At 36.1% G+C, this 24,636-nt stretch overlaps 1 protein-coding gene across 5 annotated transcripts in view; it reads right to left on the reverse strand.

Moving 5' to 3' along the window:
- The window catches only part of REL (REL proto-oncogene, NF-kB subunit), a 40,697-nt gene extending 27,912 nt beyond the window's left edge, over positions 1–12,785 (reverse strand). For 2 of the 5 annotated variants that reach the window (XM_057497174.1, XM_036926014.2), the window contains exons 1-3: positions 12,437–12,783; positions 3,484–3,626; positions 1,395–1,543 (exon numbers count right to left, since the gene is read on the reverse strand). In XM_057497174.1, coding sequence (XP_057353157.1) covers positions 1,395–1,543; positions 3,484–3,626; positions 12,437–12,446 — 302 coding nt within the window. In that variant the 5' untranslated portion in view covers positions 12,447–12,783. Of the gene's footprint in view, positions 1–1,394; positions 1,544–3,483; positions 3,627–12,436 lie in introns of all 5 variants that reach the window. The other 3 variants (XM_036926016.2, XM_036926015.2, XM_036926013.2) reach the window with 3 other exon arrangements.
- Positions 12,786–24,636: the final 11,851 nt, after the last annotated feature.

The raw sequence follows: 24,636 nt of genomic DNA on the forward strand, positions 1-24,636 counted from the left end.
AATCAAGGAAGAAGAATGTTTTAAGAAAGGAGTGGTCTACAGTGTAAAATGCTTTTGGGAGGTCAAATAATATAAATAGGAAATATTTCTTGCCAAGTGTGTAACTAGCTATTTTATATTTCTGTTGTTATTTTAAGAGGACTATTTTAAAGCATATTTTCTAAATGGTTACTATTAATATATAAGGAGGTGACTAATTTTTTCCCTGATGTAATTAGTTTCCTTTTTTTCCACAGGCAATACATGTTCATTACAAAAACTGAACTATAAAATAAACACAAATTAAAAGAAATCAAAACCCCACAAATTACCTACCTAGAAACTACTATTAATTTTACGGTATATACTATCATGTATATGTACATACTTATTTCAAAGAAAAAAATATCACATATTCCGTTTTAAACCGATTTTATTTATCTAATATATTGTGAATATCTTTCTATACTAAGACATATTTGGAAGGCTATTTTTTTTAAGGTATCATTGATATACAATCTTATGAAGGTTTCACATGAGCAGTATTGTGGTTACTACATTCACCCATATTATCAAGTCCCCCCTACATACCCTATTGCAGTCACTGTCCATCAGTGTAGTAAGATGCTGTAAAGTCACTACCCGTCTTTTCTGTGCTATACTGTGCAGGGTTATTTTTAAGGCTACATAGGAGTACATTGCATGGACATACCAGTTTAACTAATCCTCCTTTGTTTATTATTTGGATGGCTTCTAACTCTTTGTCATTACTAAAAGAACTGCAATGAACATCATTATAGCTAAGTGTCTGACCATGCTTAATTAACTGTTTACTGATTATAAATTCCTAGAAGCAGAAATGCTTGTTCAAGAGATACTCATATTTTTTTAGGCTTTTGCTATATAGTTACTGTGCCTACAAGAAAGATTTTATTAACACTCTCACCAACATGAAGAATGGACCCATCTTTTGGCAGCTTCACCATCAAAAGTGTTACATATTTTTAATCTTAGAACTATATTGTATGTTAATTTTATAACCTGACCTTTCTAAATAATAATTTCAGTTTTCTAACTGATTTTTTCATATCTGGCAATTTTTAAGTTAATATTAATGAAAAGATACAGTAAAAATTAAAGAAAACCTTTCATAAATTGTTCAAACTAAGAAAAAAATCAAAGCATAAGTTTAAGTTTACTTTTAGTAACAATAAACCAGCATTTTAGTTACCATCATGGGCTGTGCCTACTAAATAAAGCAGTAGTTCTAATGCAAATGCTAAGAAAACTTAAATGTATACTATAGTAAATGGAAGTAGAATGAGTTATAATTTTATTCTGCTAAAAGAGATGTACAAGGATAGGAAACAGCATCCTATACTTATTCCTAAAGATTCCTGTGAGTGTGTACTTACAACAAAGGTCTGCGTTCTTGTCCAAATTCTGCTTCGTAGTAGCCATCTCTGCAGTCTTTTCCTACTAAATCATGAGGATGAGGTTTATATGGGTCATTCTTTGTTACTAATGTAATTCTTACTTTTCCTTTTCCGTAATAGTTCTTAATCTGAAAAAAAGGGAAATTAAATATATGGTCCATAAATACATCTCATTAAGAACTGATCTATTAAATGAGAGTTCAATTTAGGTAGTACAGTTGGCACTGGATAAACTCCAATTGACTGGCAACTGCAGTTTGGATGAAATTTCCCAGAGAAATATCCATAAGAAAGGATTTACCTCTTTTTTCCTTAGCATATTATTTTTTGCCCTAATTTCAATTAGTTATGTCATCTGGTTCCACTTATTTTTCTTTAAAACAAGTAAAGTTATACCAAAATATTATCATAGAGCACAAGGAACTACTTAGGTGTAGAGTCACCAAATGCTGTGCTCTTTTATTTACTGCAATACCATAAACATCCCTTTAAAGTGAACATTTAAGCCACAATGGAAACAACAGCACACCAATGATCAGTTTTCTTAATATGTGACTTTCATTTCAGAAAAATATGTTAATCAGTAAGCATATCCCAAGTGTTCACTGTACAATAGGCAATAAAATCAAGGTTCACAAATTAAGTACATCTAGAACACTGAGAATGAAGAGGGAAGTTAAGCAAGGAGAGAAAGGGGAACACTCTGAGTGTAGGGAATAGCTAATTAATGTTTAATTTGGAAGCTAGAGGATTTTAAAAATTAGAAAACGGGAAGTTAAGCAAAAAGCAAGGAATATAAAAATTAGCATATGACAAGGGAGCAAGGTAGTTAAGAATGGATGGCTTCACAGTAAGAGGGTGCTGAAATCCATAATTCTGAATTTAAACTTAGTTTTAACAGTAACCATGAAGTAGTTACTGCCTTTCTGAATGAAAGAAAAAGTAACTACTTAAAACCGTAAGACAGGCTAATACAGAACCCAAGCTGTGAAGTGCTTAGGGCCTATTGGAATGGAAAGGATGCAGATCTTAGAAGTATTTTAGAGTATGTATAGAATAAGCTGAGTTATGGAGAAGCATTAAAATCAGCTCTTAAAGGATTAGAAGAATAGCATTTTCTTATTTACCTTAGCATCTCTTTCATTTTAACATTTAAATCAAAGGACTTATATCTCAAATCCACATTGCTGCAGAAAAGTGTGATAAGAATTAGGGATTTGAAATTTAATACACAGTTTTGCCAGCAGTTTATTCTATAATTTAGCATTCCTTTTAAGTTCAATAGGATAGACTTTGTGAATAATCTAGTTTTAACAGTGACTTAAGATCTGTTGATGAGAGATTAAATAGTACTTTTCAAAATTCACTCAGCCATCAAGGTTTTTAATTGGCATTTAAAGGATAAAAAAATTCATTAAAATCAGATGAATTATATAAAGTAAAAATATGGTATATTTTATAAATACATTACCAAAGTCATTTTGAATCAAAAACTATTTTCAAAATTTATGTTAATATGAAAAAACTATATTTAAAAAGTGAAAAATATTCAAATCATTCAATGCAATCCAGAGTATCAGTAAATAATAAAAGTTATTTACTTTTAACAATAAAAGTAAGGAGAAAGAAGACAAAAATGTTCTCCTTTTCCATAGCTGCTACATTAGCCAAAAATCTGACTGCAGGACAAAAACTTCTGAGTTCCCAAACCCGTATTTTTAATTTACAGAACAATTTTGCTCACCTCTGTAGTGACAGTGCTTTTTCCTCATTAGTTATGTGTTCCACTGGAGGGAACATCATCCAAAAGCTGCCATTGAACACTAAGAACTATAAATCACTCTACTTACATTAACTATCTACAGGGATGAAGAATCCATTCTATTTTTAAGAAATGTTCCAAGACATCTATCTAGTATGGATGACTTAAAAAGAAACAAAGGGAGGAAAAAAGAGATGATGAAAAGACCATGGGGTTGACTGTGAAGAAACTGGGCTTTCATGTAATTGCTGTTGCTAAAATATGAAGCAACTAAGGGCAAGACACGCACGGGAACTAGTCCATTACCTGGATAGAAGGATATGTTCGGTTGTTGTCTGTGCTGTGCTCCCCTGGAATGCTGCCTGCTGATCGCCCTTCGCATTTGTATCTAAAACGCATCCCCCTCTGCCTGGGTTGTTCCGCTATCTCTATGTATGGGTTATACCCACCTGAAAATTTTAAAAAGGAGCTTAGTGAGATCAGATGGCAATAATAACGAATTTTAACTATTTTGTTTTTTTCAAAACAGCAGGCTAAAAAATTTCCCCTCCCAGTATTAAATAACAAGGTTGAAATGTAATTATCCAAGACTGGGTGGTAAAGATGCCTTTTTTCCCATTCAAATTGAGCTCCTATACAAGGTTGTTATAAGTCATTCAAATCATATTTGCCAGTGTGAAGTTCTTAGATAACCACTTCAGAGATACCAACTTCTCACGTGAGACAAAGCTGAAGGGTTTCCCCCAAAACTCCCCCAGAAGAGTCATGAGGATAGTCTTCAGCAGTACAATATTATACTCCAAAAGTAAGTTTAAATGCTTGATATTTACATTAGATTCTTAATAGTGGACTAAAGACTGCTAATTGAAAATTAAAACACTTTCGAATCCTTGCTTTAAGGTATGTAAACTTTTTTATAGCTCCATTGGAATCTTAAAGGATTTATACATAGTATATTAAAACAAGTTCCAGATGAGACTTTAGGCTCAACAAAATTTTCAATCAGTCCCATTTAAACCTTTCTAAAACATAAAACCCAATGGAGGAAGAGAAAATAACTGTTTTTTATAACAAATGTAATTGAAAATATACACCAGTGGAATGAACTACTGATACACACAACAATATGGATGAATCAAAATAAATGCTGAGTGAAAGTCAGACCATTAAGAACATATACTGTATGATTATTTTTTATATAAAACTCTAGAATACATAAACTAATCTTTAATTTAAAAAAAAGCAGATCACTGGTTGCTTAAGGGCAGGTGTGTGGAGTGGATGGGAGAACCTTTGGGGGATAATGGATATATTATCTAGATTGTGATGACTTCAGGGTTGTATATTTACGTCGAAAGTTTATCAAACTGCATACCTTGTACAATTTATTATATATTCATTATGTCAATAAAGCTCTCTAAAACATATACACCTTTACCCCTTCCTATTTTCCAAATCGTGGAAATGAAAGGTCAATGAAGACACTCAAGAACACCTTCAAGTAAGGTATTTAGCAATGTATCTTTTTTTCAGGGGTGTAAGGGTGCCTTTCATTAAAAATGAAAGAATCTCCCTCAATCAGTTTAGTGATTTCTAAATTCTCACAGTTAGATATCCATTTCTTTGACTAAAGACTTATCCTTTGTTAGAATGCAAGCAAATCTCCAAAAACGGAAACACAGTGGGTCTTATCAGTGCAGTATAAGGAAGAGGCCTTTTGAGTCCTACCCAGTCACAGCTTAACAGTGAAGACCCTGGAAATGGTAAAAATCTCTTAAGTCTTTTACTCTATAAAATGGGAATAATACTACACCATAGGGTTGTTGTGAGGATTAGAGATAATGTGTTTTAGGTTCTTACCAAGTGTCACACATATAACAAATACCCAACAAATGGTGTCTATTATTTCAGATGCTTTCTGATTTATAGTGATACCATGATGGTGTAACAATTACTACTTTCAAGGATCTAACAGAAGAGTGAGACAAAAAACACAAATTACTAGACTACAGAAGGGATAAAATAAAATTTTGTTGAAGCTAACAAATTCTACCTAAAAGGATAAAAGCGAGAGTCAGCAATGTCCCTACATCTAAAAAGAGTTTATGAAGCAAAAGCAAAAATAGGGAGAAAGGAGAGGTTAGGCAGTCTAGGGAAAGGGAAGAGTGTGTCCAAAGGTGTGGTAGCACAAAAGAGAAGTTACAGAATTACCAATATAGTCCCAGTTGAAGTGGAGTACACTTCTACCATCCTTAGAAAGAGAACCAAAAGCCAGAGTACATTTGGGGATTTGGATTCCATTCTATGAGTGACAGAGAATCAATGAATAGTTTTATGCAGGGGAATCACATCATCAGATTGACATTTTAGAGTAAGAATTCTGGTGGCAGTAGACAGATTGCAAAGAGAAAGCAAGGTTATCAGTTTATAGGCCATGTTGAGGGTGTGTCTGAAATATGGTAGTGATAACAGGAATGATGGATTATAGAAGAGAAAAAATTGACAGTTCTTGGAGACTGAACATTAAGGTAAGAGAAAGTAAAGAATCATTGATAGTTCCATAGTTTCTACTGTGGGTTACTGAGTAAAGTATTACTGTTACTTTTAATTTTATTGTGATTGGTTCAGACTCCTATGCTTTAATTTACGACCTTGCTTTCATTTGCTACCTATTTGTTTATTCAAAAGACAAAGAGCCAGGGAAAAATGACTTTAATGTAATCAAGTTCATTATGCTTATTTCAATTTTACTGAAAAACATAGGGCATGCAGATGAGTATTTCAATTTCACATTCTTATATATCCTTTGTACATTTCAAATAATTCAAATTCACATTTGAGTTTCAAATATTTCACATCCTTATATATCCTTCAGGAGTGTTTAAAAGAAAGTACATTTTTCCTCTCAAAGGTTCATAACACTCAATGGCATTTTTAAAGTGGTATCTTAAATCATATATGTGGTTGAACTAAAGGTCAAATAAATCCCTGCCCACTACTTATTTAAAGGTGTCTTAGTGGGAAGCTGATGTAGAATGACATCATTAATGGTAAGTGGCTAACTTTTGGGGGAGGAGTGTGAATAAAAGTGCTAGGCTCATCACAGTGAGCATTCAAATTTTCGTTGGTTACACAATACTTCCTTAAACTAGGAGGTGTGTCTATGAAGTCTACAGACAAGAAAACAGAAAAGCCATTGTTGAAAGATTAAAACATTAAAAAAAAATTTTTTTAATTATAAAAATGACAATTACTAGTTATTATATAACATCAAGTACTTAAAGAACCTTTGAGATCTATTCTTCCTATTGTAAAAGCTCTTTATTGGTAAAAAGTCTCACTAGCAACCAAGTGAAGGAATTTATTGTAGTAATTCTACATTCCCCCAGCTGGAAATAATTTCCCCTCCTCTAAACTGCCAGAGTATTTTGTTTAGGCAATTATTCCAAATAACTATAATTAGGGGAGACTCGCTGTTTTACTTCTTTTTGAAAAAAAAAACAACTACTTGTATTTCTCCAAGCTACTTCAAGGCAGGAATTGTTACTTACTCATCAGTGCCCTGCACACAGATATTCAGAAATATCTGTGGAATGAATGACTGAAAAATCTAAAGATATTTTTGTTTGTATTAGTTATGCAAATATTGAACACCTATATGAATAATTAATCAGCTTTTCCTTATTAGGTTCAATTACTATGGGAAAAAACAGTACTTTCGTAGGTACTAGAATCACTACATCTTCATACTTTTCATATCCATTCATATTCTAATTTATCTGTATTTATGTTTTTTAAAAACTTGCCAGCTATAAATCATTTGTATCATGCATCAGAACAATATACTTTCTTCCTCAGAAGTGCCATTCTTCCTGAAGATAAAAAGTGCTGAAAATGTAGTCATCTATGGAGTAGAAGAAGGTAAAATATAAATCAGGGAACTGTAAAGAAAATGAATACTCCTAACTAAGATGACCTAAAATCACTATAGTTTTGAAAAGCATTGAAATATCTTCAAAATTGGTTGCAATCAAGTAGATTACTGTATTTTTCTTTAAACAATACTCTGCAAAGCTGGGATTGACTATTTATGTTTTTATTTGCACTTAGGCAAAAAAAGAGTGCTATTTGAGTTGTTAAAATAAAAAAGAAATTACACTGAAATAAAGTTAAAAACTGATCAATTGTTAGAAAATAGACACATTATTATTAAAACCTTTTACCTAGCCCTGGGAACTGCACTAATTGTACAATTAAAAATATTATTACAATACTGTTTTAAAGCACTTTTATGTATCTTTCTCATTTGATCCTCTTAACTTTAATCTCTATAAAAACAAAACCGTAATTATTGTCCCATTTTACAGATGATAAAACTGAAGTTCAAAATTATATGAAGTTGTGAGAAAAACAAGTATGACTTTAGCAAATAAGATAGCTGGGATCCCAGGGAGTCCAATTCAAAGAACAACAAGCCTATAAAAGGCAGCTGGGGGAAGAGTCACAATAATTGATACAGCAAATAATCTAAAATAAATTAAACTCAGTTTAAGAAGATAATTATTTAGATCCAATGAAATTCCTGGAACAGATTTCCTATCAGGAGTGTATATCAGAATAACTTGAGTAGGTTTTCCAAAAAACATACATGGCCTGTCCCACCTGAGATCTGCTGGCTGGAAATAGAAATCTGCCTAGAGCCCAGACATGTTTCTGAAAAACCCTTCCAAGCAATTCTAATTCTAATAACTGCTGACTAAGAACCACTGCCCTAAAACATAAATAAGTGGAAACCATGCACATACCTAGAGAAGCAATCCAAAAATTCAGGTACACCTATGGAAGCATGGGCTGGGTGATGGACAACCTAGGCAGTGGAATTAAGACTACTACTAACTTCTCTTTCTCTCCCATTTTAAAAAGCTTATCCAAATGCAAGCAAGGGAAAAATGCATTTTTACAGGGAAAGCCTTCAATCCCCCCACTAACTTACTTAAAAAGTAAATCATTTGCAAAATTATTATTTTAACTATTATCAGTAACATTTCTTACAATACAGCACACAAATGGATGTGACATGCCAGTGTATTAACACCACAGTTGAGAATAACTGACTAGATACTGCATCTCCCTCACATATGTACTGGGTAACAAGACTGCCAGAGACTCAAAGCAGCAAATGGAGCTAATAATATATACTTTTCCAAATATTACCACCATTCATTTTGGAGAAAAAGATCTACTCTTCTTTCCTCAGAACTAGGAACCCAACTGAATCACAGTGATGAACTTTGCCTTACGACACAGATGAGTTCTTCCATTTTTTTTCCCAATTACAATAAAAATTTAGAGTTACCATTTCTTACATAGATAAAACTATATTTTTTAACATAATTAACAATGGGGCAAAGAAAACAAGCCTATTCCTATGAGGACACAGAAGGTGCAAAAGAAATCAAACAAAGGATAAGTTATATCAAGTTAGCAAGGACACCCATTTATCTACTAAGTAATTTTTTATTTACTTTTTTTTTCAGAATGCTTAAGATCATTTAAATGGACAAAGGAGAAAAGATACACTGCCTCCAAACATCACTCAAATTCCACTCTCCTAGTTTAAATATACATAAAACCATTTCAAATTGTTTAAAAGTAAATGGGCATTATCATACATTCTTGAAGATATATTTTCTATCTAGCATCTGATATAGTTTATTATTATAGGTGTTACAGTTTCATACAGTTCTAGAATCATCAGTATACATAATAGTAAGTGCCAAGTGTCCTTTTAGTAGCTCCTGTTTCCTAGACATCTGACTCCCAAAACAGCTCCATTTACAGGTATGCATTATTTCATTTGTTACTCATAACAAGACTTTGCAGTAGTTATTCCCATTTTTATATCAGAGTGGCAGAACTGGAATAAAAACCAACTCAGGTATATCATGGGCTAAAGCCCAGGTTGATTCAAACACATCAGGTTCTCAATTGAGTCTTAAGAATCCAAGTAAAGTAATTTTCAGATAAGTATTAGACTGATTTATGTACCACAAGGTAAATAAAAGATGTAAAACATTTTGGGAAGAGACTCTACTGCTAGAGATTCCACTGCCATGGTGAGGATGGGGGGGAATAAGTCTTGGAAAAAAAAAACCTTCCAGGGTGAAAAAGCAGGGATATATTTAAAATCTGTCCTAGATTATTCAGATATTTAACTAAATTAAAAATCGATGGCAGAGCTAAGTCATCTGTCTTGATAAGACTTCCAGATTTAAAAATAAAAATTATAGGATGTCCATTCAAATATGACTTAAATAATTTTTTTGGTATGAGTATACCCCATACATTATTTGGGTCGTGTGCCTACAAACATAATCGTTTACAGAAAACACAGATGAGAGAAAGATGGAACAGAAGGCAATTCTGAGTCCCTTAGACTGTATTTGAGAAAGATACTACACACCCTAGACATTTCCAATTGTGATTTGTCATGATTCCTTTCTAATCATTTCCCTCACTCACTACCTTTACATCTATCACAATCACCTTAATCCTTTTATACCACTGTTATCTCTATATTTTCATATGTTGCATAAGTCATTTGCTTTAGCTACCACTTACAGCTTACAGCTCTATCACTAAAGATTAAGTAACATGAGACAGTGATGTTTCCTGCTTATTCAAGGGAAATAGTTTTCTTGAAATTCACACTACAAAGAGTTGGTAAGTAGTTCGGTTTACAAAAACAATTTCTTCATTACTTCCTATTATGTGACACAGCGGAATTATATTAAAGAAAACTGAGAATAACAATACCTAAATTTTAAAACCTATTTTACTAAAGAAAATACTATTTACCAATAAATCTTTGTGCACACAAGATCATTTTGCACTTTCTACTGGAACAACAAGAAGCTTTAAATTCAGACATAAAATAGCTAATTTTATATTAAACAGAATAGAATCATAAATATACAAGAGTAATTAATAGTGACTGCCTAACTATGCAAACTCTAACTGGGACTGGGAACATTTTTCTTGACAATGCCTATTCTAATGAATCGTGCCAAAAGACTAGAATCAAGGTACAATAATTTTTTAAAAAGTAATGAAGACAGCTTAACAGAACCCGAGCTGTGAAATCCTAAATAATTAATCTGATACTTTACCTTATCAAAGTCCCAGTTACTCACGGTATACTTACTTAATTTTGCTTATGAGATTATGATCTGCTACTTCTAAACAGATCACATATTCAGCTGCACATACCTATTTACATATGACATCCGGTGAGAAATGAAGAAACAGTCTTAAATACGTGGTATCAAAAATAGTTTTTGAGGTTTTAATACTACCTTACTACAAACAGAGTCTAAACTAGATAATGATAAACTAAGCAAATTTTTTTGTTACTCTCTGTTAAATTAATGTTTCAAAACAGGATGGAAATTTGTAATTTAGTGAATATTTTCCTCTGAGGTCTTCACAAGTGATTAAGGAAAGTACACCAGACTCATTTAAAAATTATTTGCTTAGCAGTTTTCAAACAACTGAATTACAATTTAAATTGTTGTATTTTAATTGTCCCAATTGAATGCAACTCCAAAAAAGGCAAGAAAAACCCCCTCAAAATCCTAACAGCTTTCCACTCCTTTAAATTTTCCCTCCTTCAATTTAGGGAATCAGCCCTCACAAAAGCACAAAACACTGTAATTTAAACAGGTTTAAACTAAATAACATTTAAAAATGATGTGGATCTTAAAATACTCTCTAAAAATGGTTAATGCTTTTCTCTCTGTTGAAAGAATTAGAAGTATTACATTCATGCCATATATTATGTCTGATTACACTGCCAGCAGGCTGACCATTTTACTTACAATGCTCGCCGTCCTTCACTACTTTCACACAAATTCTCTTTCTGATAACCAACTAACCAAGTATTTTAAGTCCTCTTGGCACTTTTAATTTAAACGTGCTTTTTAAATTTACGAATTTACCAAATAATCTGAAAGTCTGGGGTCACTGCAGTAGGTAAAGAGAAAGTTGAAATATTTAAACGACATTTGTATTCATTCTCACATGAAAACCACAGACAAACTGAAATCAAATGTCATGTGAACCACCTCGATTTCCTTTTCAGCCTACAGCAGCAGTAGCTATGACATTGTTCTGCTCAAACCTCTTTAGAAGTCCTTCATGCTTTCTACTTCCGCTTCTCTGCTAGACATCAGCCTTCTGAGGGTCACTGAACCAGGGAGTTGGGAGGATACGGGTCAACCATCAACAAGCCACCTTCTTCAGCCTCTAGGACAGCGTTAACGTGGACTTGGAGGCCTCCCTCCCTTTCACGCTGCTTCCCCTGCCGGGAAAGCGCCCCCACAAACCTGGCCAGAATACTGTGAAGGTCCACCTGGAACGCAGTCTACTTGATTTACCCGCCTTACAGGCAGACCTAAACCACGGCAGTATAGGAGTCAAGAGTTCCCCCTTGCGCTCTAAGCTGCTGCGTGGCAAACCCGTTTTCCCCTAAAGCAAGAGATCCACGCATTTATTAACTGCAAATAAATATTTACCTACGTGATAGGAAGTTGTTTTCACTCCCACCCACATTTCAAAGCACAGGCATTCTAAAAATCCTCTTTTCCCCTTCTTTCCAACAAAATAAAACTAAACTTCTAATCCGTAAACTCGCAAGTACGCACTTCACAATGAAGACTATCCAACTTTGAAGAAACATTTCCACTCATGACCTGTTAAAATACCACTGGTGACTTTGAAAGCTGCACCACATTTTGTACAACTGTCAGCAAAACAGCGAACACCTCTTGGCACTTGGTGAAATTAAACTAAAAAAGGTAGAGCTCTCCTGGGGTCTGAAAGATCTTCATTTCTGTTCGAAAACATAAAACCACCATTTTCAATGTAAATTAACGTTTAAATACGAGAACTCTTCGTCCTCCATTTAGATTCTTGTTACTTACATAATGGTAAAATCAAGTCGCTGGGAATTTCTAAGGTCGCGGATATAATGGCATCAAATTACAGAGCCTGACTTTGATTTCGCACGCAATCACTGAACCAAGCAACTTTTTAAAAGGCTGACAGTCTTCCAGATGAGGTGATTTTAAAGACAGAGTGCGCCACAACCAAAGCTGAGCCCCCGGAAGACTGAACATCATATCAAGCCCTCTCCGGACGAGCTCCTTCCCCGGTTCGCGCCCGGCCTCGGCCCGCGGCAGCCCGCGCTGGGAACACTCACCGGAGGCCATGGCTCCGCTCACCACGCCGCCGCGTTCCAAGCGTCCGGACTGGAGGCCACTGCACTCAGTCAGCCCGCCAGTCAGTAGGGCGGCTCAGGGACCTCTGCCGGCGGGACCCCCAGGTCCCCTGGCCAGCCCCGCGGCCTCCTCCTCCTTCCCGCCCTCCTCTGGGTTTGTGGCTCACACCTTCCCACCCCCTTAATTCTCGCGTTTCGGGTCACCCGGCGTCGCCCGTCCAGGGTGCAGGAGCTGGGGGCAGGGGGTGGAGCGCGGCCTCGAGCACCGGCAGGTCCAAGGGGTTCGCAGCCCGGCGAGAGGGGGATTTCCCGCGGCTGACGTAGGGCCCTCGCCGCTGCTTCCTCCGGCGGCGGGAGGCGGGGCATCTTCGAGGTCGGCGCGCGCAAATCCGCACTCGGTCCGCGCTCCGCCCCGTCCATGCCCCGCCCCCGATGCCCCGCCCCCAACAGTCACCCGCCCCAATGCCCCGGCGGCCTCTGTTTAGGACCAGGGCCGGGAAGCGCGAGCGCTGGATCTTCAGGAGCGCAGGGAACGCTGGGAGCGGGGGGGAAGGAGGCGGTGACGGCGCGAAAGAGCGGGCTCCGGAGAAATCCCCCTCCTCCAGGTTGTTCTTAGGCGCGTGGTTTAAAGTTCAGTAGCAGGTGGGAGGGTGCGGTGACGTCGAGAGGGCCGGCCGCCTGGGAGCACTAGGGGCGGGCCCGGCGGCGAAGTGGGGCCGACCCTCCCGGGCTGGGGGTGATGGCAACCCGGGGTTTTCGGTGGGTGGTTCCCGGTCTTCCCGATTTCGCACATGCAAATCTTCGCCCCCGCGCGCAGCGCAAGCGTCCCGGGTGCGCCCTGCCGGGGAAGTGAGGGAGCGGCTGGCCGGATTCATTTGTAATTCATGTATTTGCATACTGGGACCCCCGCAGTCTGATTTTTCTCGCATACGGGGACCCCCGCAGTCTGATTTTTCTCTTTATACCTAAATTTCGAGGGCTTGGTTAGCTTTACGTACTTTACCACTCAAACTTTTAAAAGCCTTACAGTCTGCATCATAAGCTAGTTGTTTCATAACGCAGTGTGCTCAAGATTGATTTTGGGATTTGACAGATACCCAAGAGTAAAGGGGGAATGGAACGAACGTTATGTGTTAAAAGTATCTAGTTTTCTAACCTTGTTTTCTTCATATGCTAAGAACCTCCTATGTGTCAGTTTATTTACCGCGTTTATAAGGTATTATTATCCTCATTTTATAGATGAAGTAATCGGGATTTAGAGAAATTTAATACTTCAGAGAAATTAAGTCTATACCTAAGAATGCTGGTAAAAGAAAACGCAGTTTAAACCCAGGATTGTCCGACTCCAAAGTTCCATACTCTTTCCAATATCCCTTACTGCCTAAAATAAGTATAGACGGGGAATGGGGAATGTCACCCTGCCACACAAGTGCAGAAACTGGAAGACCCAGGTGGGAAAATAATGAAAAGTAAAATATCCTACCAACCCCAAAATATCCTCTCCACAAAAGGTAGAAAAGTAGAAACGAATTAAACAATTATTAACTATTAAACCATACTGTGATGCACTATGGAGATTGAAAAGACAAAAAGAAAGCTCATTTGTTTATACAGCTAGGCAGATACAATCCATTAACATACCTGTTGTCTTTATCCAAAGGAAAAGTAATAGAAAGTTACATCTTGAAGCCAAAAGCTGGAATTTAAACTGCCATAGAAACCGGGAGATGGGGCACCATCCTTCTTGATGTACACATTTCAAAGAAATCGCTTCAGGGCTCCTAAGAAAAACCTTAAGGAGGTGCAAAACTGGCAAGATGATTATTTAGTTTTTTTTAAAGATGTACGTACATTCCAAAGAGATAAGAGAAATCATTTTCAATTTCAATTTTTCTGAAAGAATTGCTAAACAAAATGGGAGGGGGTAATGATCTCTGTCCTTTTGGGCACCAGGGAAATTTTTTAATAGTTTTTTTTACGCTTGTATTTACCCTTAGAGCCCCAAATGTCAGACCTGAAAGGCAAACTGTGCACCAAGGTTAAGAATCCATCAGGAGGGTGAGAGACAAATGGGACAATGGGAATGGAAAATATTTTGCATGTATTTGTTTATATTTCACCTCCAGAAACTGATTGGTTTTAGTTGCTTCTTAAACTTAAGGGGATAATAATGTTTGTTTACTGAAGGGTTCTGGGCCAAACCCTGTTGCAGGACAACAGATAAGTACTAAAACTACTCCAGTCTATGAAGTCACAAGATGTATCTTAAGAGATTTTGTAAAACTACAGAATTTTGAACTAATTAACTTTTTTTTTTTGCAAAGTCTTATTTAAATCTCCTCACTAATAGGATGGCATGTTTATATTTCCGGAGCTATTTTTGTCACATGACTAAGCTAAGGATTTATATTTTCTAGCTCTTTTAAATTGAAGTATAGTTGATATATTTTCTCACTTTTTTTAAAGGTTTTTAAAAATCCTTTCACTACTTTTTTAGACCAGCTGAACCCTTATTTAAAAACTCAGTCCACATCTGAAGAAGCAAAAAATTTCAGTTTTGTAGGATAAACTTAATTGGAAAAGCAGGAAGATTACAAGACAAGGTGATGGATGACCTAAAAACACGAACAGAAATAGTGATTATGATTTTTTTCCTGGACTTACGCTGGGGAAAGAAAGTTTATTACTGTAAAGATGATAGGCAGCTATTTTGGGGTATTATGGAGAATAATAACACATGGTATTTTTCCTCAAGGACTTAACAGTTGTTGATACTATTCACTTAGTTCATCAAACCACCTACTCTGTCAGGTGCTTTTTAGATGGTGGAACATACACTAAGACAAAACCTTCTGCATTTGTGCTTATGTACTACATGAATGACATCAAGTGGGTTAGCAAATAGATTATTTAAAATACTATTACTAAGATAATTTTGTTTCTTTATTACTGTAAAGAAAATAAGGCAATAGGTTAAAAAGTTACTCAGGAGAGGGATGCTCTGAAGAGGTGACATTTGAGCTGAATCTTAAGTGATAAAAAAGGTATCTATAGGAAGATTCAGGCAAAGAACATTCCAGTTGGAGAAACAGCAAGTACCAAGTCCTTGAGATATTTGAGGGATGGAAAGAATGCCAGCAGGACTAGAACAAACTAAATGAGGTTGAAAAGATAAGCAGGGCCAGATCATGTAGGACTTTGTAGGCCACCGTAAGGAGGATGGATTTTATTGCAGTTGCACACAGAGGGCAGTTGGAGAGTTTGTAAGCTCATACAGCTTGTAAGCTCATGATTGACTTATGATTACATTTCAAGGTGTTTACTCAGGCTGATGAGTTAAACTGTTAGTATAACTAGGGGCAAGAGTGAAGGCAGAGCAGTTAAGAGGGTGTCCCAGTGGTCTAAGGAAGAAGTACAAGTGGTTTGGAGGTGTGTTTTAGCAGAGGAGATGGTGAAAAGAGGTCAGATTTAGTAAGATACTTTGATGACAGCAAGAAAGATTTGGTGATGGATTGGATGTAGTTGGGAGGGGAGAAAGGAATTGGGGATAACTCACACATATTTGGTGTGAGCAACCACGTAAAAAGGAAGGCTGAAGAATAAAGGTTGAGAGGGAAAAGCAGGAGCTGTGTTTCGGACATATTAAATTATAGGTGTCTCTTGGACATTCTAGTAGACAGTTGAATATACAGAACTAAATCAAAGGGTAGAGGTGAGGGCTAGAAATGAAGATCTGGGAGTCAGCAGCATTTGATTTATGCCATTTAAAAAAAGTGTAGATCAAGAAAAAAATTCTTTTAAGCCCTACGGTCCTCCAGGTCTTAGAAGGAGCTGCCAGTGAAATAGGATGAAAACCAAGAGAAGTGGTGTCCCAAACGGTGTTTCAAAAAGAATGGAAGTGGTCAGCTGTGTTAACTACTATGTTCAGAGGATGAAAAAGATGAGAATCAAGAAATAGATTGGTAAAATGAAGGTCATTAATGACCTTGATAAGAGCCATGTCAGTGGAATGATGGTGGTGAAAGCTGAATTGGAGGAGGTGGAGAAAAGAATGGTGGAAATAAACAGTGTACTTAATAACTCTTTGAAGAGTGTTAAGGAAACAGAAATGGGGCAACAGTTGGAGAGGGATGTGGAGTTGTATTAGACTAAGGGCTATGTCTGACAACCACAATCTTAACTCTGAGAGTGACCCAAGTGCCTTTTATCTTGTAGCACCAACATGCGGCCTTCAGGGTCACTTTGGAAAAGGAAAGAGAGTAGAAGATCGTGAATGGGAAATTTTTATGTGCCAGGCATGAAAGTGGAGTACATTACTTCTGGCCACAGTTTACTTTCCGTATGACCTCCACAAGAGACTGAGAAGTATAATTTGAGAAATGTAAATTTAGCCGTGTGCCCAGGAAGAAGAGAGGAAAATTGGGTATCAGGGAGCACTAGCAGTCTCTGCCACTAAAGTTTTGTTTTGTGTAGAGGGTACATATATATATATATATATATATATATATATATATATATATATATATATATATTTAATTGAAGTACAGTTGAATTACGATCTTCTTTTAGTTTCAAGTGTGGAACACATTGCTTCAACAGTTACCCATATAATGAAATCCTCCCTCACTAGTACAGCTTCTGTCTGTCAACATAGGAAGATGTTACAGAATCATTGACTATATTCTCCATGCTGTTGCAAATGACAGGATTTCTTTTTATGTCTGAATAACATTCCATTATGTATATGTACCACATCTTCTTTATCCATTCATCTATTGATGGACACTTAGGTTGCTTCCATATCTTGGCTATTGTAAATAATGTAGCAATAAACATAGGGTGCATATATCTTTTTGAATCAGGGATTTTATTTTCTTTTGGTAAATTCCTAGAATTACGGAGACAAATGGTATTTCTATTTTTAGTTTTTTGAGGAAGCTCTGTAATGCTTTCCTCAGTGGCTGCACCAGTTGACCTTCCCACCAACAGTGTAAGAGGATTCCCATTTCTCCACATCCTCACCAACACTTATTATTTCTTGTCTTTTGGAAAGTGACCATCCTAACTGGTGTGAGGTGATATCTCATTGTGGTTTTGATTTGCATTTCCCTGATGATTAGTGACATGGAGCATCTTTTCATGTGCCTGTTGGCCAGATGTATTTCTTCTTTGGAGAAATGTCTGTTCATATCCTCTGCCCATTTTTTAATGGGGTTATTTCTTTTCTTTATGTTGAGGTGTGTGAGCTTTTTATACATTTTGGATGTTAATCCCTTGTCAGACAAATTGTTTACAAATATATTCTCCCACACTGTAGAATGTGTTTTTGTTCTGCTGATGGTCTTTTGTTGTACAGAGGCTTTTAAGTTTGATGTAGTCCCACTTGTTAATTTTTTATTTTGTTTCCCTTGCTCAGGGAGGCATGTCCCAGAAAAAAATTGCTCATACTTACATTCAAGAGATTTTTGCCCATTTTCTTCAAAGAGTTTTATGGTTTCATGACTTACATTCAAGTCTTTGATCCATTTTGAGTTCACTTTTGTGTATGGAGTTAGAAAGTAATCCACTTTCATTCTCTTGTGTGTAGTTTTCCAGTTTTCACAACACCAGTTATTGAAGAGACTGTCTTTTTTCCATTGTGTATTCATTGCTCCTTTATCATATATTAATTGATCATGTATGCATGGGTTTATATCTGGGCTCTCTATTCTGTTCCATTGATTTATGGGGCTGTTCTTTTGCAAGTACCAAACTGTTTTAATTACTGTTGCTTTGCAGTATAGCTTGAAGTCAGGGAGCATAATCCCCTCAGCCTTGCTCTTCTTTCTCAGGATTGCTTTGGATATCAGCGTCTTTTGTGGTTCCATATGAATTTTAGAACTATTTGTTCTAGTTCATTGAGAAATGCTGTTGGAATTCTGATAGGGATTTCATTGAATCTGTAAACTGCTTTGGACATGATGGTCATTTTGACAATACTAATTCTTACTATCCATGAGCATGGGATAGATTTCCACTTATTTATGTCTTCTTTAATTTCTCTCATGAATGTCTTACAGTTTTCAGAGTGCAAGTCTTTCACCTCTTTGGTTAGGTTTATTCCCGGGTATTCAATTTTTTTGATGCAATTGTAAATGGAGTTGTTTTCCTATATTCTCTTTCTGCTAGTTTGTTCTTGGTATATAGGAATGCAATAGATTTGTTTGTATTAATTTTGTATCCTACAACTTTGCTGAATCCAGTTATTAGTTCTAATAGTTTTTGGTGGAGTCTTTAGGGTTTTCTGTGTATAATATCATGTCATCTGTAAATACAGTTTAACTTCTTCTTTACCAACTTAGATGCCTTTTATCTCTTTGTTTTGTCTGATTGTCATGGCTAGGACCTCCAGCACTATGTTGAATAAAAGTGGTGAGAGTGAGCATCCTTGTCTTGTTCTTGATCTTAGAGGAAAAACTCCCAGCTTTTTACTATTAGGTATGATATTAGCTGTGGACTTGTCATATATGACCTTTGTTATGTTGAGGTATGTGCTCTCTATGCCCATTTTGTTGAGAGTTTTTATCAGGAAGAGATGTTGAATTTTGTCAAATGCTTTCTCAGCATCTACTGAGATGATCATGAGGTTTTTATCCTTTTTGTTAATGTGGTGTATGATATTGATTGATTTATGAATATTATACCATCCTGGCATCCCCAGAATATAGCCCACTTAGTTGTGATAGATGATCCTTTTGATCAATTTTTGAATTTGGTTTGCTAGTATTTTGTTCGGTATTTTTGCATTTATGTTCATCAGGGATATTGGTCTATAATTTTCTTTTTTTGTAGTGTATTTGCCTTGTTTTAGTATTAAAGTGATGCTGGCCTAATAGAATGAGTTTGGAATTATTCCCTTCTCCTCTACTTTTGGAATACTTTAAGAAGGATGGGTGTTAGTTCTTCTATAAATGTTTGGCAGGATTTAGCCATGAAGCCATCTGGTCCTGGAGTTTTGTTTATTGGGAGTTTTTTTATTTCATTAGGGTTTTCTGTGTATAATATCATGTCATCCGCAAATACAGTTTAACTTCTTCTTTACCAACTTAGATGCCTTTTATCTCTTTGTTTTGTCTGATTGTCAGGGCTAGGACCTCCAGCACTATGTTGAACCCAATTCAATTTCATTGTTGGTGATTTGTCTGTTCAGATTTTCTGTTTCTTCCTGGGTCAGTCTTGGAATGTATTTTTCTAGGAATTTGTCCATTTTCTCTAGGTTGTCCAATTTATTGGCATATAATTTTTCATAGTATTCTCTAATAATTCTTTGTATTTCTGTGCTGTCTGTAGTGATTTTTGCTTTCTAATTTCTGATTCTGTTTATGTGTGTATGTTCTCTTTTTTTCTTGATAAGTCTGGCTAGGGGTTTATCTATTTTGTTTATTTTCTTGAAGAACCAGCTCCTGGTTTCATTGATTCTTTCTATTCTTTCTGTGGTTTAATTCTCCTCTATATTATTTATTTCTGCTCTGATCTTTATTATGTCCCACCTTCTACTAACTTTGGGTTTCATTTGTTCTTCTTTTTCTAGTTTCTTTAATTGTGAGTTTAGATTGTTTATTTGGGATTGTTCTTGTTTCTTGAGGTAGGCCTATATTGCTATGTACTTCCCTCTTAGAATGGCCTTTGCAGCATCCCACAAATATTGGACTGTTGTGTTTTTGTTTCCATTTGTCCCCATGTATTGCTTGATTTCTGTTTTAATTTGGTCATTCATCCATTGATTCTTTAAAAACATGTTGTTTAGCCTCCATGTGTTTGTAGGCTTTTTTTTCCTTTGTGTAATTTATTTAGAGTTTCATACCATTGTGGTCTGAGAAGCTGCTTGATAAAGTTTCTATCTTTTTTTTTTTCACGTAAAGTTTCTATCTTTTTGAGTTTATTGAGTTTCTTTTTGCAACCCAGTACGTGCTCTATTCTGGAGAACATTCCATTTACACTTGAGAAAAATGTGTGTCCTCCTGCTTTTGGGTGGAGTGTTCTGTTGGTGTCTGTTAAGTGCATCTGATCTAATGTATTGCTCAGTGCCTCTGTTTCCTTATTTATTTTCTGTCTGGTTGAATCATCTATTGATGTGAGTGGTATGTTCAAGTTTCTTACAATAAATTGTTGTAATCTATTTCACCCTTTAATTCTATTAGTATTTATTTTGCATATTTAGGTGCTCCTATGTTGGATGCATAGATATTTATAATGATTATATCCTCTTGTTGGACTGACCCTTTATCATTATATGATTTCTTTCTTTGTCTTTTGTTACTTTCTTTGTTTTGAAATCTATTTTGTCCTATATAAGTACTGCTACTCTTGCTTTTTCTCCCTATTGTTTACATGAAAATCTTCTTCCATCCCTTCACTTTTAGCCTGTGTTTATCTTTGGGACTGAAATGAGTCTCCTGTAAGCAGCATATAGATGGATCTTATTTCTTTATCCATTCTACCACTCTCTGTCTTTTGATTAGTTCATTCAGTTCATTTACATTTAAGGTAATTATTGATAGGTATTTACTTATTGTCACTTTATTAATTGTTTTCTGTTTGTTTTTATAGCTCCTCTCTGTTCCTTTCTTCCTCTCTTATGCTCTTCTCTTGTTATTTGATGGATTTTCTTTAGTGTTGTGGTTGGATTTCTATAGGGGGTGATATTAAGACATATCTGTATACAGGTGAGACTGACTCAGTAATGAAGGAGAAATTGGTGATGGTAGAGAAAGGGGATAAATGAATGAAGAAGAGAGAAAGGATGAAATCTAGAGAACGGGGTTATGCGGTTGGCTGGAATGGGGGTACTTTCTCTGTGGTAATAGGAATGGAGGCAGAGCAGATGCAGAGAACCTGCTAGACTTGATGGTATGAGCATGAGGTAGCCAATCAAATTGTCTTTTTTTTTTTCCAGTGAATTATGAGGTAAAGCTTAATTGAAAATGGTGGGCAAAGAGGGAATGGAAGTTTCAAGGAAGAAAAGAAGCTGAAAACATGATCTCTGAGAGTGGAGCTTTAGAAGATTTGTCTGGCTTTTAATGACATTCAGTCATTTGTACTGAATGACTATTTGAAGTTTGTGATCATAAACAATGTCAGACCAGTAAACAGTATTTCTTATATGATTTTTAACCCAGGGAATATCAATAGGCAATATTATCCTGAAAAAGAAGACAAAGAACTAGGAAAATCTAAGTCTGAATGGGAATATGAGGGAGGAATGCATACCTCTCAATGCACACACACTCCCTGGATGATCTCATCTATTCTTGTGATTTTACCTATGGCCCCAGCACAATATATCCAGTTTGGGTGTTTCCGTGGGTTTCAGACCTATATATCAGATTGTCTGCTGGACATTTCCACTGGAAGACCTATAGGCATTCCAAATTCAACCTACTCAACATCTTTACTCTTACTCCCATGTTACTTGTACCCCCATCTACCTAGATGCAGGTTAGAAAGTTGGGAGCATTTTGACTCTCTCTTTCACCATCCCTTACCTACCCCATAACATCCAAGTACCAGTCCTGCTGATTTTACCAATCAAATGTGAATCCATTTCTTCTCCATCTTGATTGACACCATCCTTGTTCAAATTTCCCTCATATCTCACCTGAACTACTGGAATGGCTGCTTAACCATCATGACTGTCTACACTTTCATCCCTTTTGAAAACTATACAAACTTATTCAAACCCATTGCTGCTTGAATTCTCTCTATGAATGCCTATCAGACCATACTGTGTTTCTGTTTTAAAACTATCTATTAGCCTTAGATTCAAACTCTTGGACATGGCTGATAAATTCCTCCATAATCTGGCCGTGCCTCTTTCTTCAGCCTCATCTCTGCACTCTGTGCCTTGCACTTTATCCCTCATTGAACTGCTTTATAGCTTCTCATATTCCTCAAGTCATGCTGTTTTTTGTCTCTCTGCTCTTGTTCATGCTTTTCCCTCTGCCGAGAATGCTCTTCCCCAGAGACATGACATATTCATGAATCGAAAGATTCAATATTGTTAAAATGTCAGTTCTTCCCAAGTTAATCTGTAGATTTTATGAATCCCAATTGAAACCCCAGCATCTTTTGTAGTGGAATTGACAAGGTAATTCTTAAATGTACAGAGAAATGCCAAGGTCTTAGAATAGCCAAGCCAATATTGAAGAAGAAAGCTGGAGAATATATGTTGCCATACATCCAAATTTATTATAAAAGTTCAGAAATTAAGATAGTGTGATATTTGCACAAGTTTAGACAAATAGAATAATGGGCTGGATTAGAAAATCCAGAAACAAACCTATGTATTTATGTATGTATAGGTTTGTCATGTACATTCACAGTCACTCATTTATAACAGTCTCCACTACCATTCTGTCAGGGAGAGGAGGTCTTTTCATTAACAGGTGCTGGGACAAGTTTGTCATCTATATGGAAAATAAACCTGACTCTAACCTTATACCATACATACAATATTGTTTAAAATGGGGCATAAACCCAAGGGTGAAAAGTAAAATAATAAGACTTTTAGGAGAAAATGCAGGAGAATACCTTCATAACCTTGGGATAGGCAAAGACTTCTTGAACATTACACAAAAAGCAGTAACTACCAGAGAAACAATAGATAAATTGGACATAATTAAAATTAATTAAAATATGCCACTGAGAGAATAATAAGGCAAGCCACATACTGGGAAAAGATATTTGCAGTATATACAACTGATAAAGAATTATGTGGCATCCATGAAGATACTCTGCTTATATCTCCATCTAGCGAGAATCTCCCTCAATTTTCAAGCCAAGGCCATATAATCCCTTGGAAACTCCTAGCCAATTACGAGCACAGTAGTCGTATAAGGGCTTGTTATACCTGGCCAGTACAGGATTTCTTTATGGGAAATCTCTGTGTTAGAGCTTTCTATTGAGCTGGCTAAGACTTACTCAGAGATGTACCCCAATATGATTCTATTCTTACTATTCTACTCTATTCGAATTCTTCCTTGCCCTTTTCCTTGTACACATGTCAGACTTGCATTTGAAGACTTTGCCTCTTCCTTTTTCTCTCCCCTCTATCTTTTATAGGTATTACTCAGAATAAATCTCTTGCATTGTTCATTTCATATTGGCATGCAATTCTTAAAGGGCCTAACTGGTATATGCATATCCATTCTACAGATCAATGGAAAAAAGATAGATACCCATTTTTTAAAGTGGGCAAAAGATGCAAACAGGCACTTTACAAAGAAAGTTAGCCAAATGATTAGTAAGCATAAAAAAAGGCTCTCAGTATCACTAGTCATCAGGGAAATGTATATAAAAACCACAATGAAATATTGCTATACCTTCATCAGAATGACCAAAATTAAAAGGACAATACCAAATGTTGATAAGCATGTGGAACAAATGGAATTACCTTAAATTTTGGGGGAGAATATAAATTGGTATGACTACTTTGGAAAACTGGGCAGTATCTACTAAACCTAAAATGTAAATATTCTATGATCCAGCAATACTACTACTCTTGGGTGTATACTGAACAGAAATAAGTGCTTATATTCACCAAAAGATGGACAAGAATGTTTAAGACACCATTACTGGTATTACCAATAATACCCTTTATTAGTATTATTGGTACTGGAAAACAATTCAGACATTCATCAATAGCAGAATGGATAGATAAACTGAGGTATATTCATATCATGGATTTTTTCCCCAATTATAAAAAGGAATCTACTATTGCCACCCAACAATATGGATGAGTCTGATAAACATTAGTGAAAACGCCATACACAAAAGAGTATACACTATATGAATCCATTTATACCAAGTTCAAAAAACAGCTAAAATGAATTATATATGTGGTAGAGGGCAGAATATCGGGAACCTCTGGTGGTGAATATTGATGGGAATGGTCTGATGGAGCCTTCTATGTTGCTAGAAACGTTCTGAATCTTTGTGTAGGTGTTGAGGGACAAAATCTCTTTCCTTGACCAGACTTTGGTCAGGCTCCTTTGAGCCCTCTTCTCAACGAGGCCCCAACCTTGGCCTGTAACCATGGCCAACTCTGAGCACAAATTATTTTTCTTACCACCACACTAAGAAACTTGAACAAACACTAGCAAAGTTTCTAGCAGCTCAAGGCCACATCCCTAGAATGATGGTTT

The sequence above is a fragment of the Manis pentadactyla genome, chromosome 2, assembly GCF_030020395.1.
Source record: "Manis pentadactyla isolate mManPen7 chromosome 2, mManPen7.hap1, whole genome shotgun sequence".
In the NCBI taxonomy this organism is placed as follows: Eukaryota; Metazoa; Chordata; class Mammalia; order Pholidota; family Manidae; genus Manis; species Manis pentadactyla.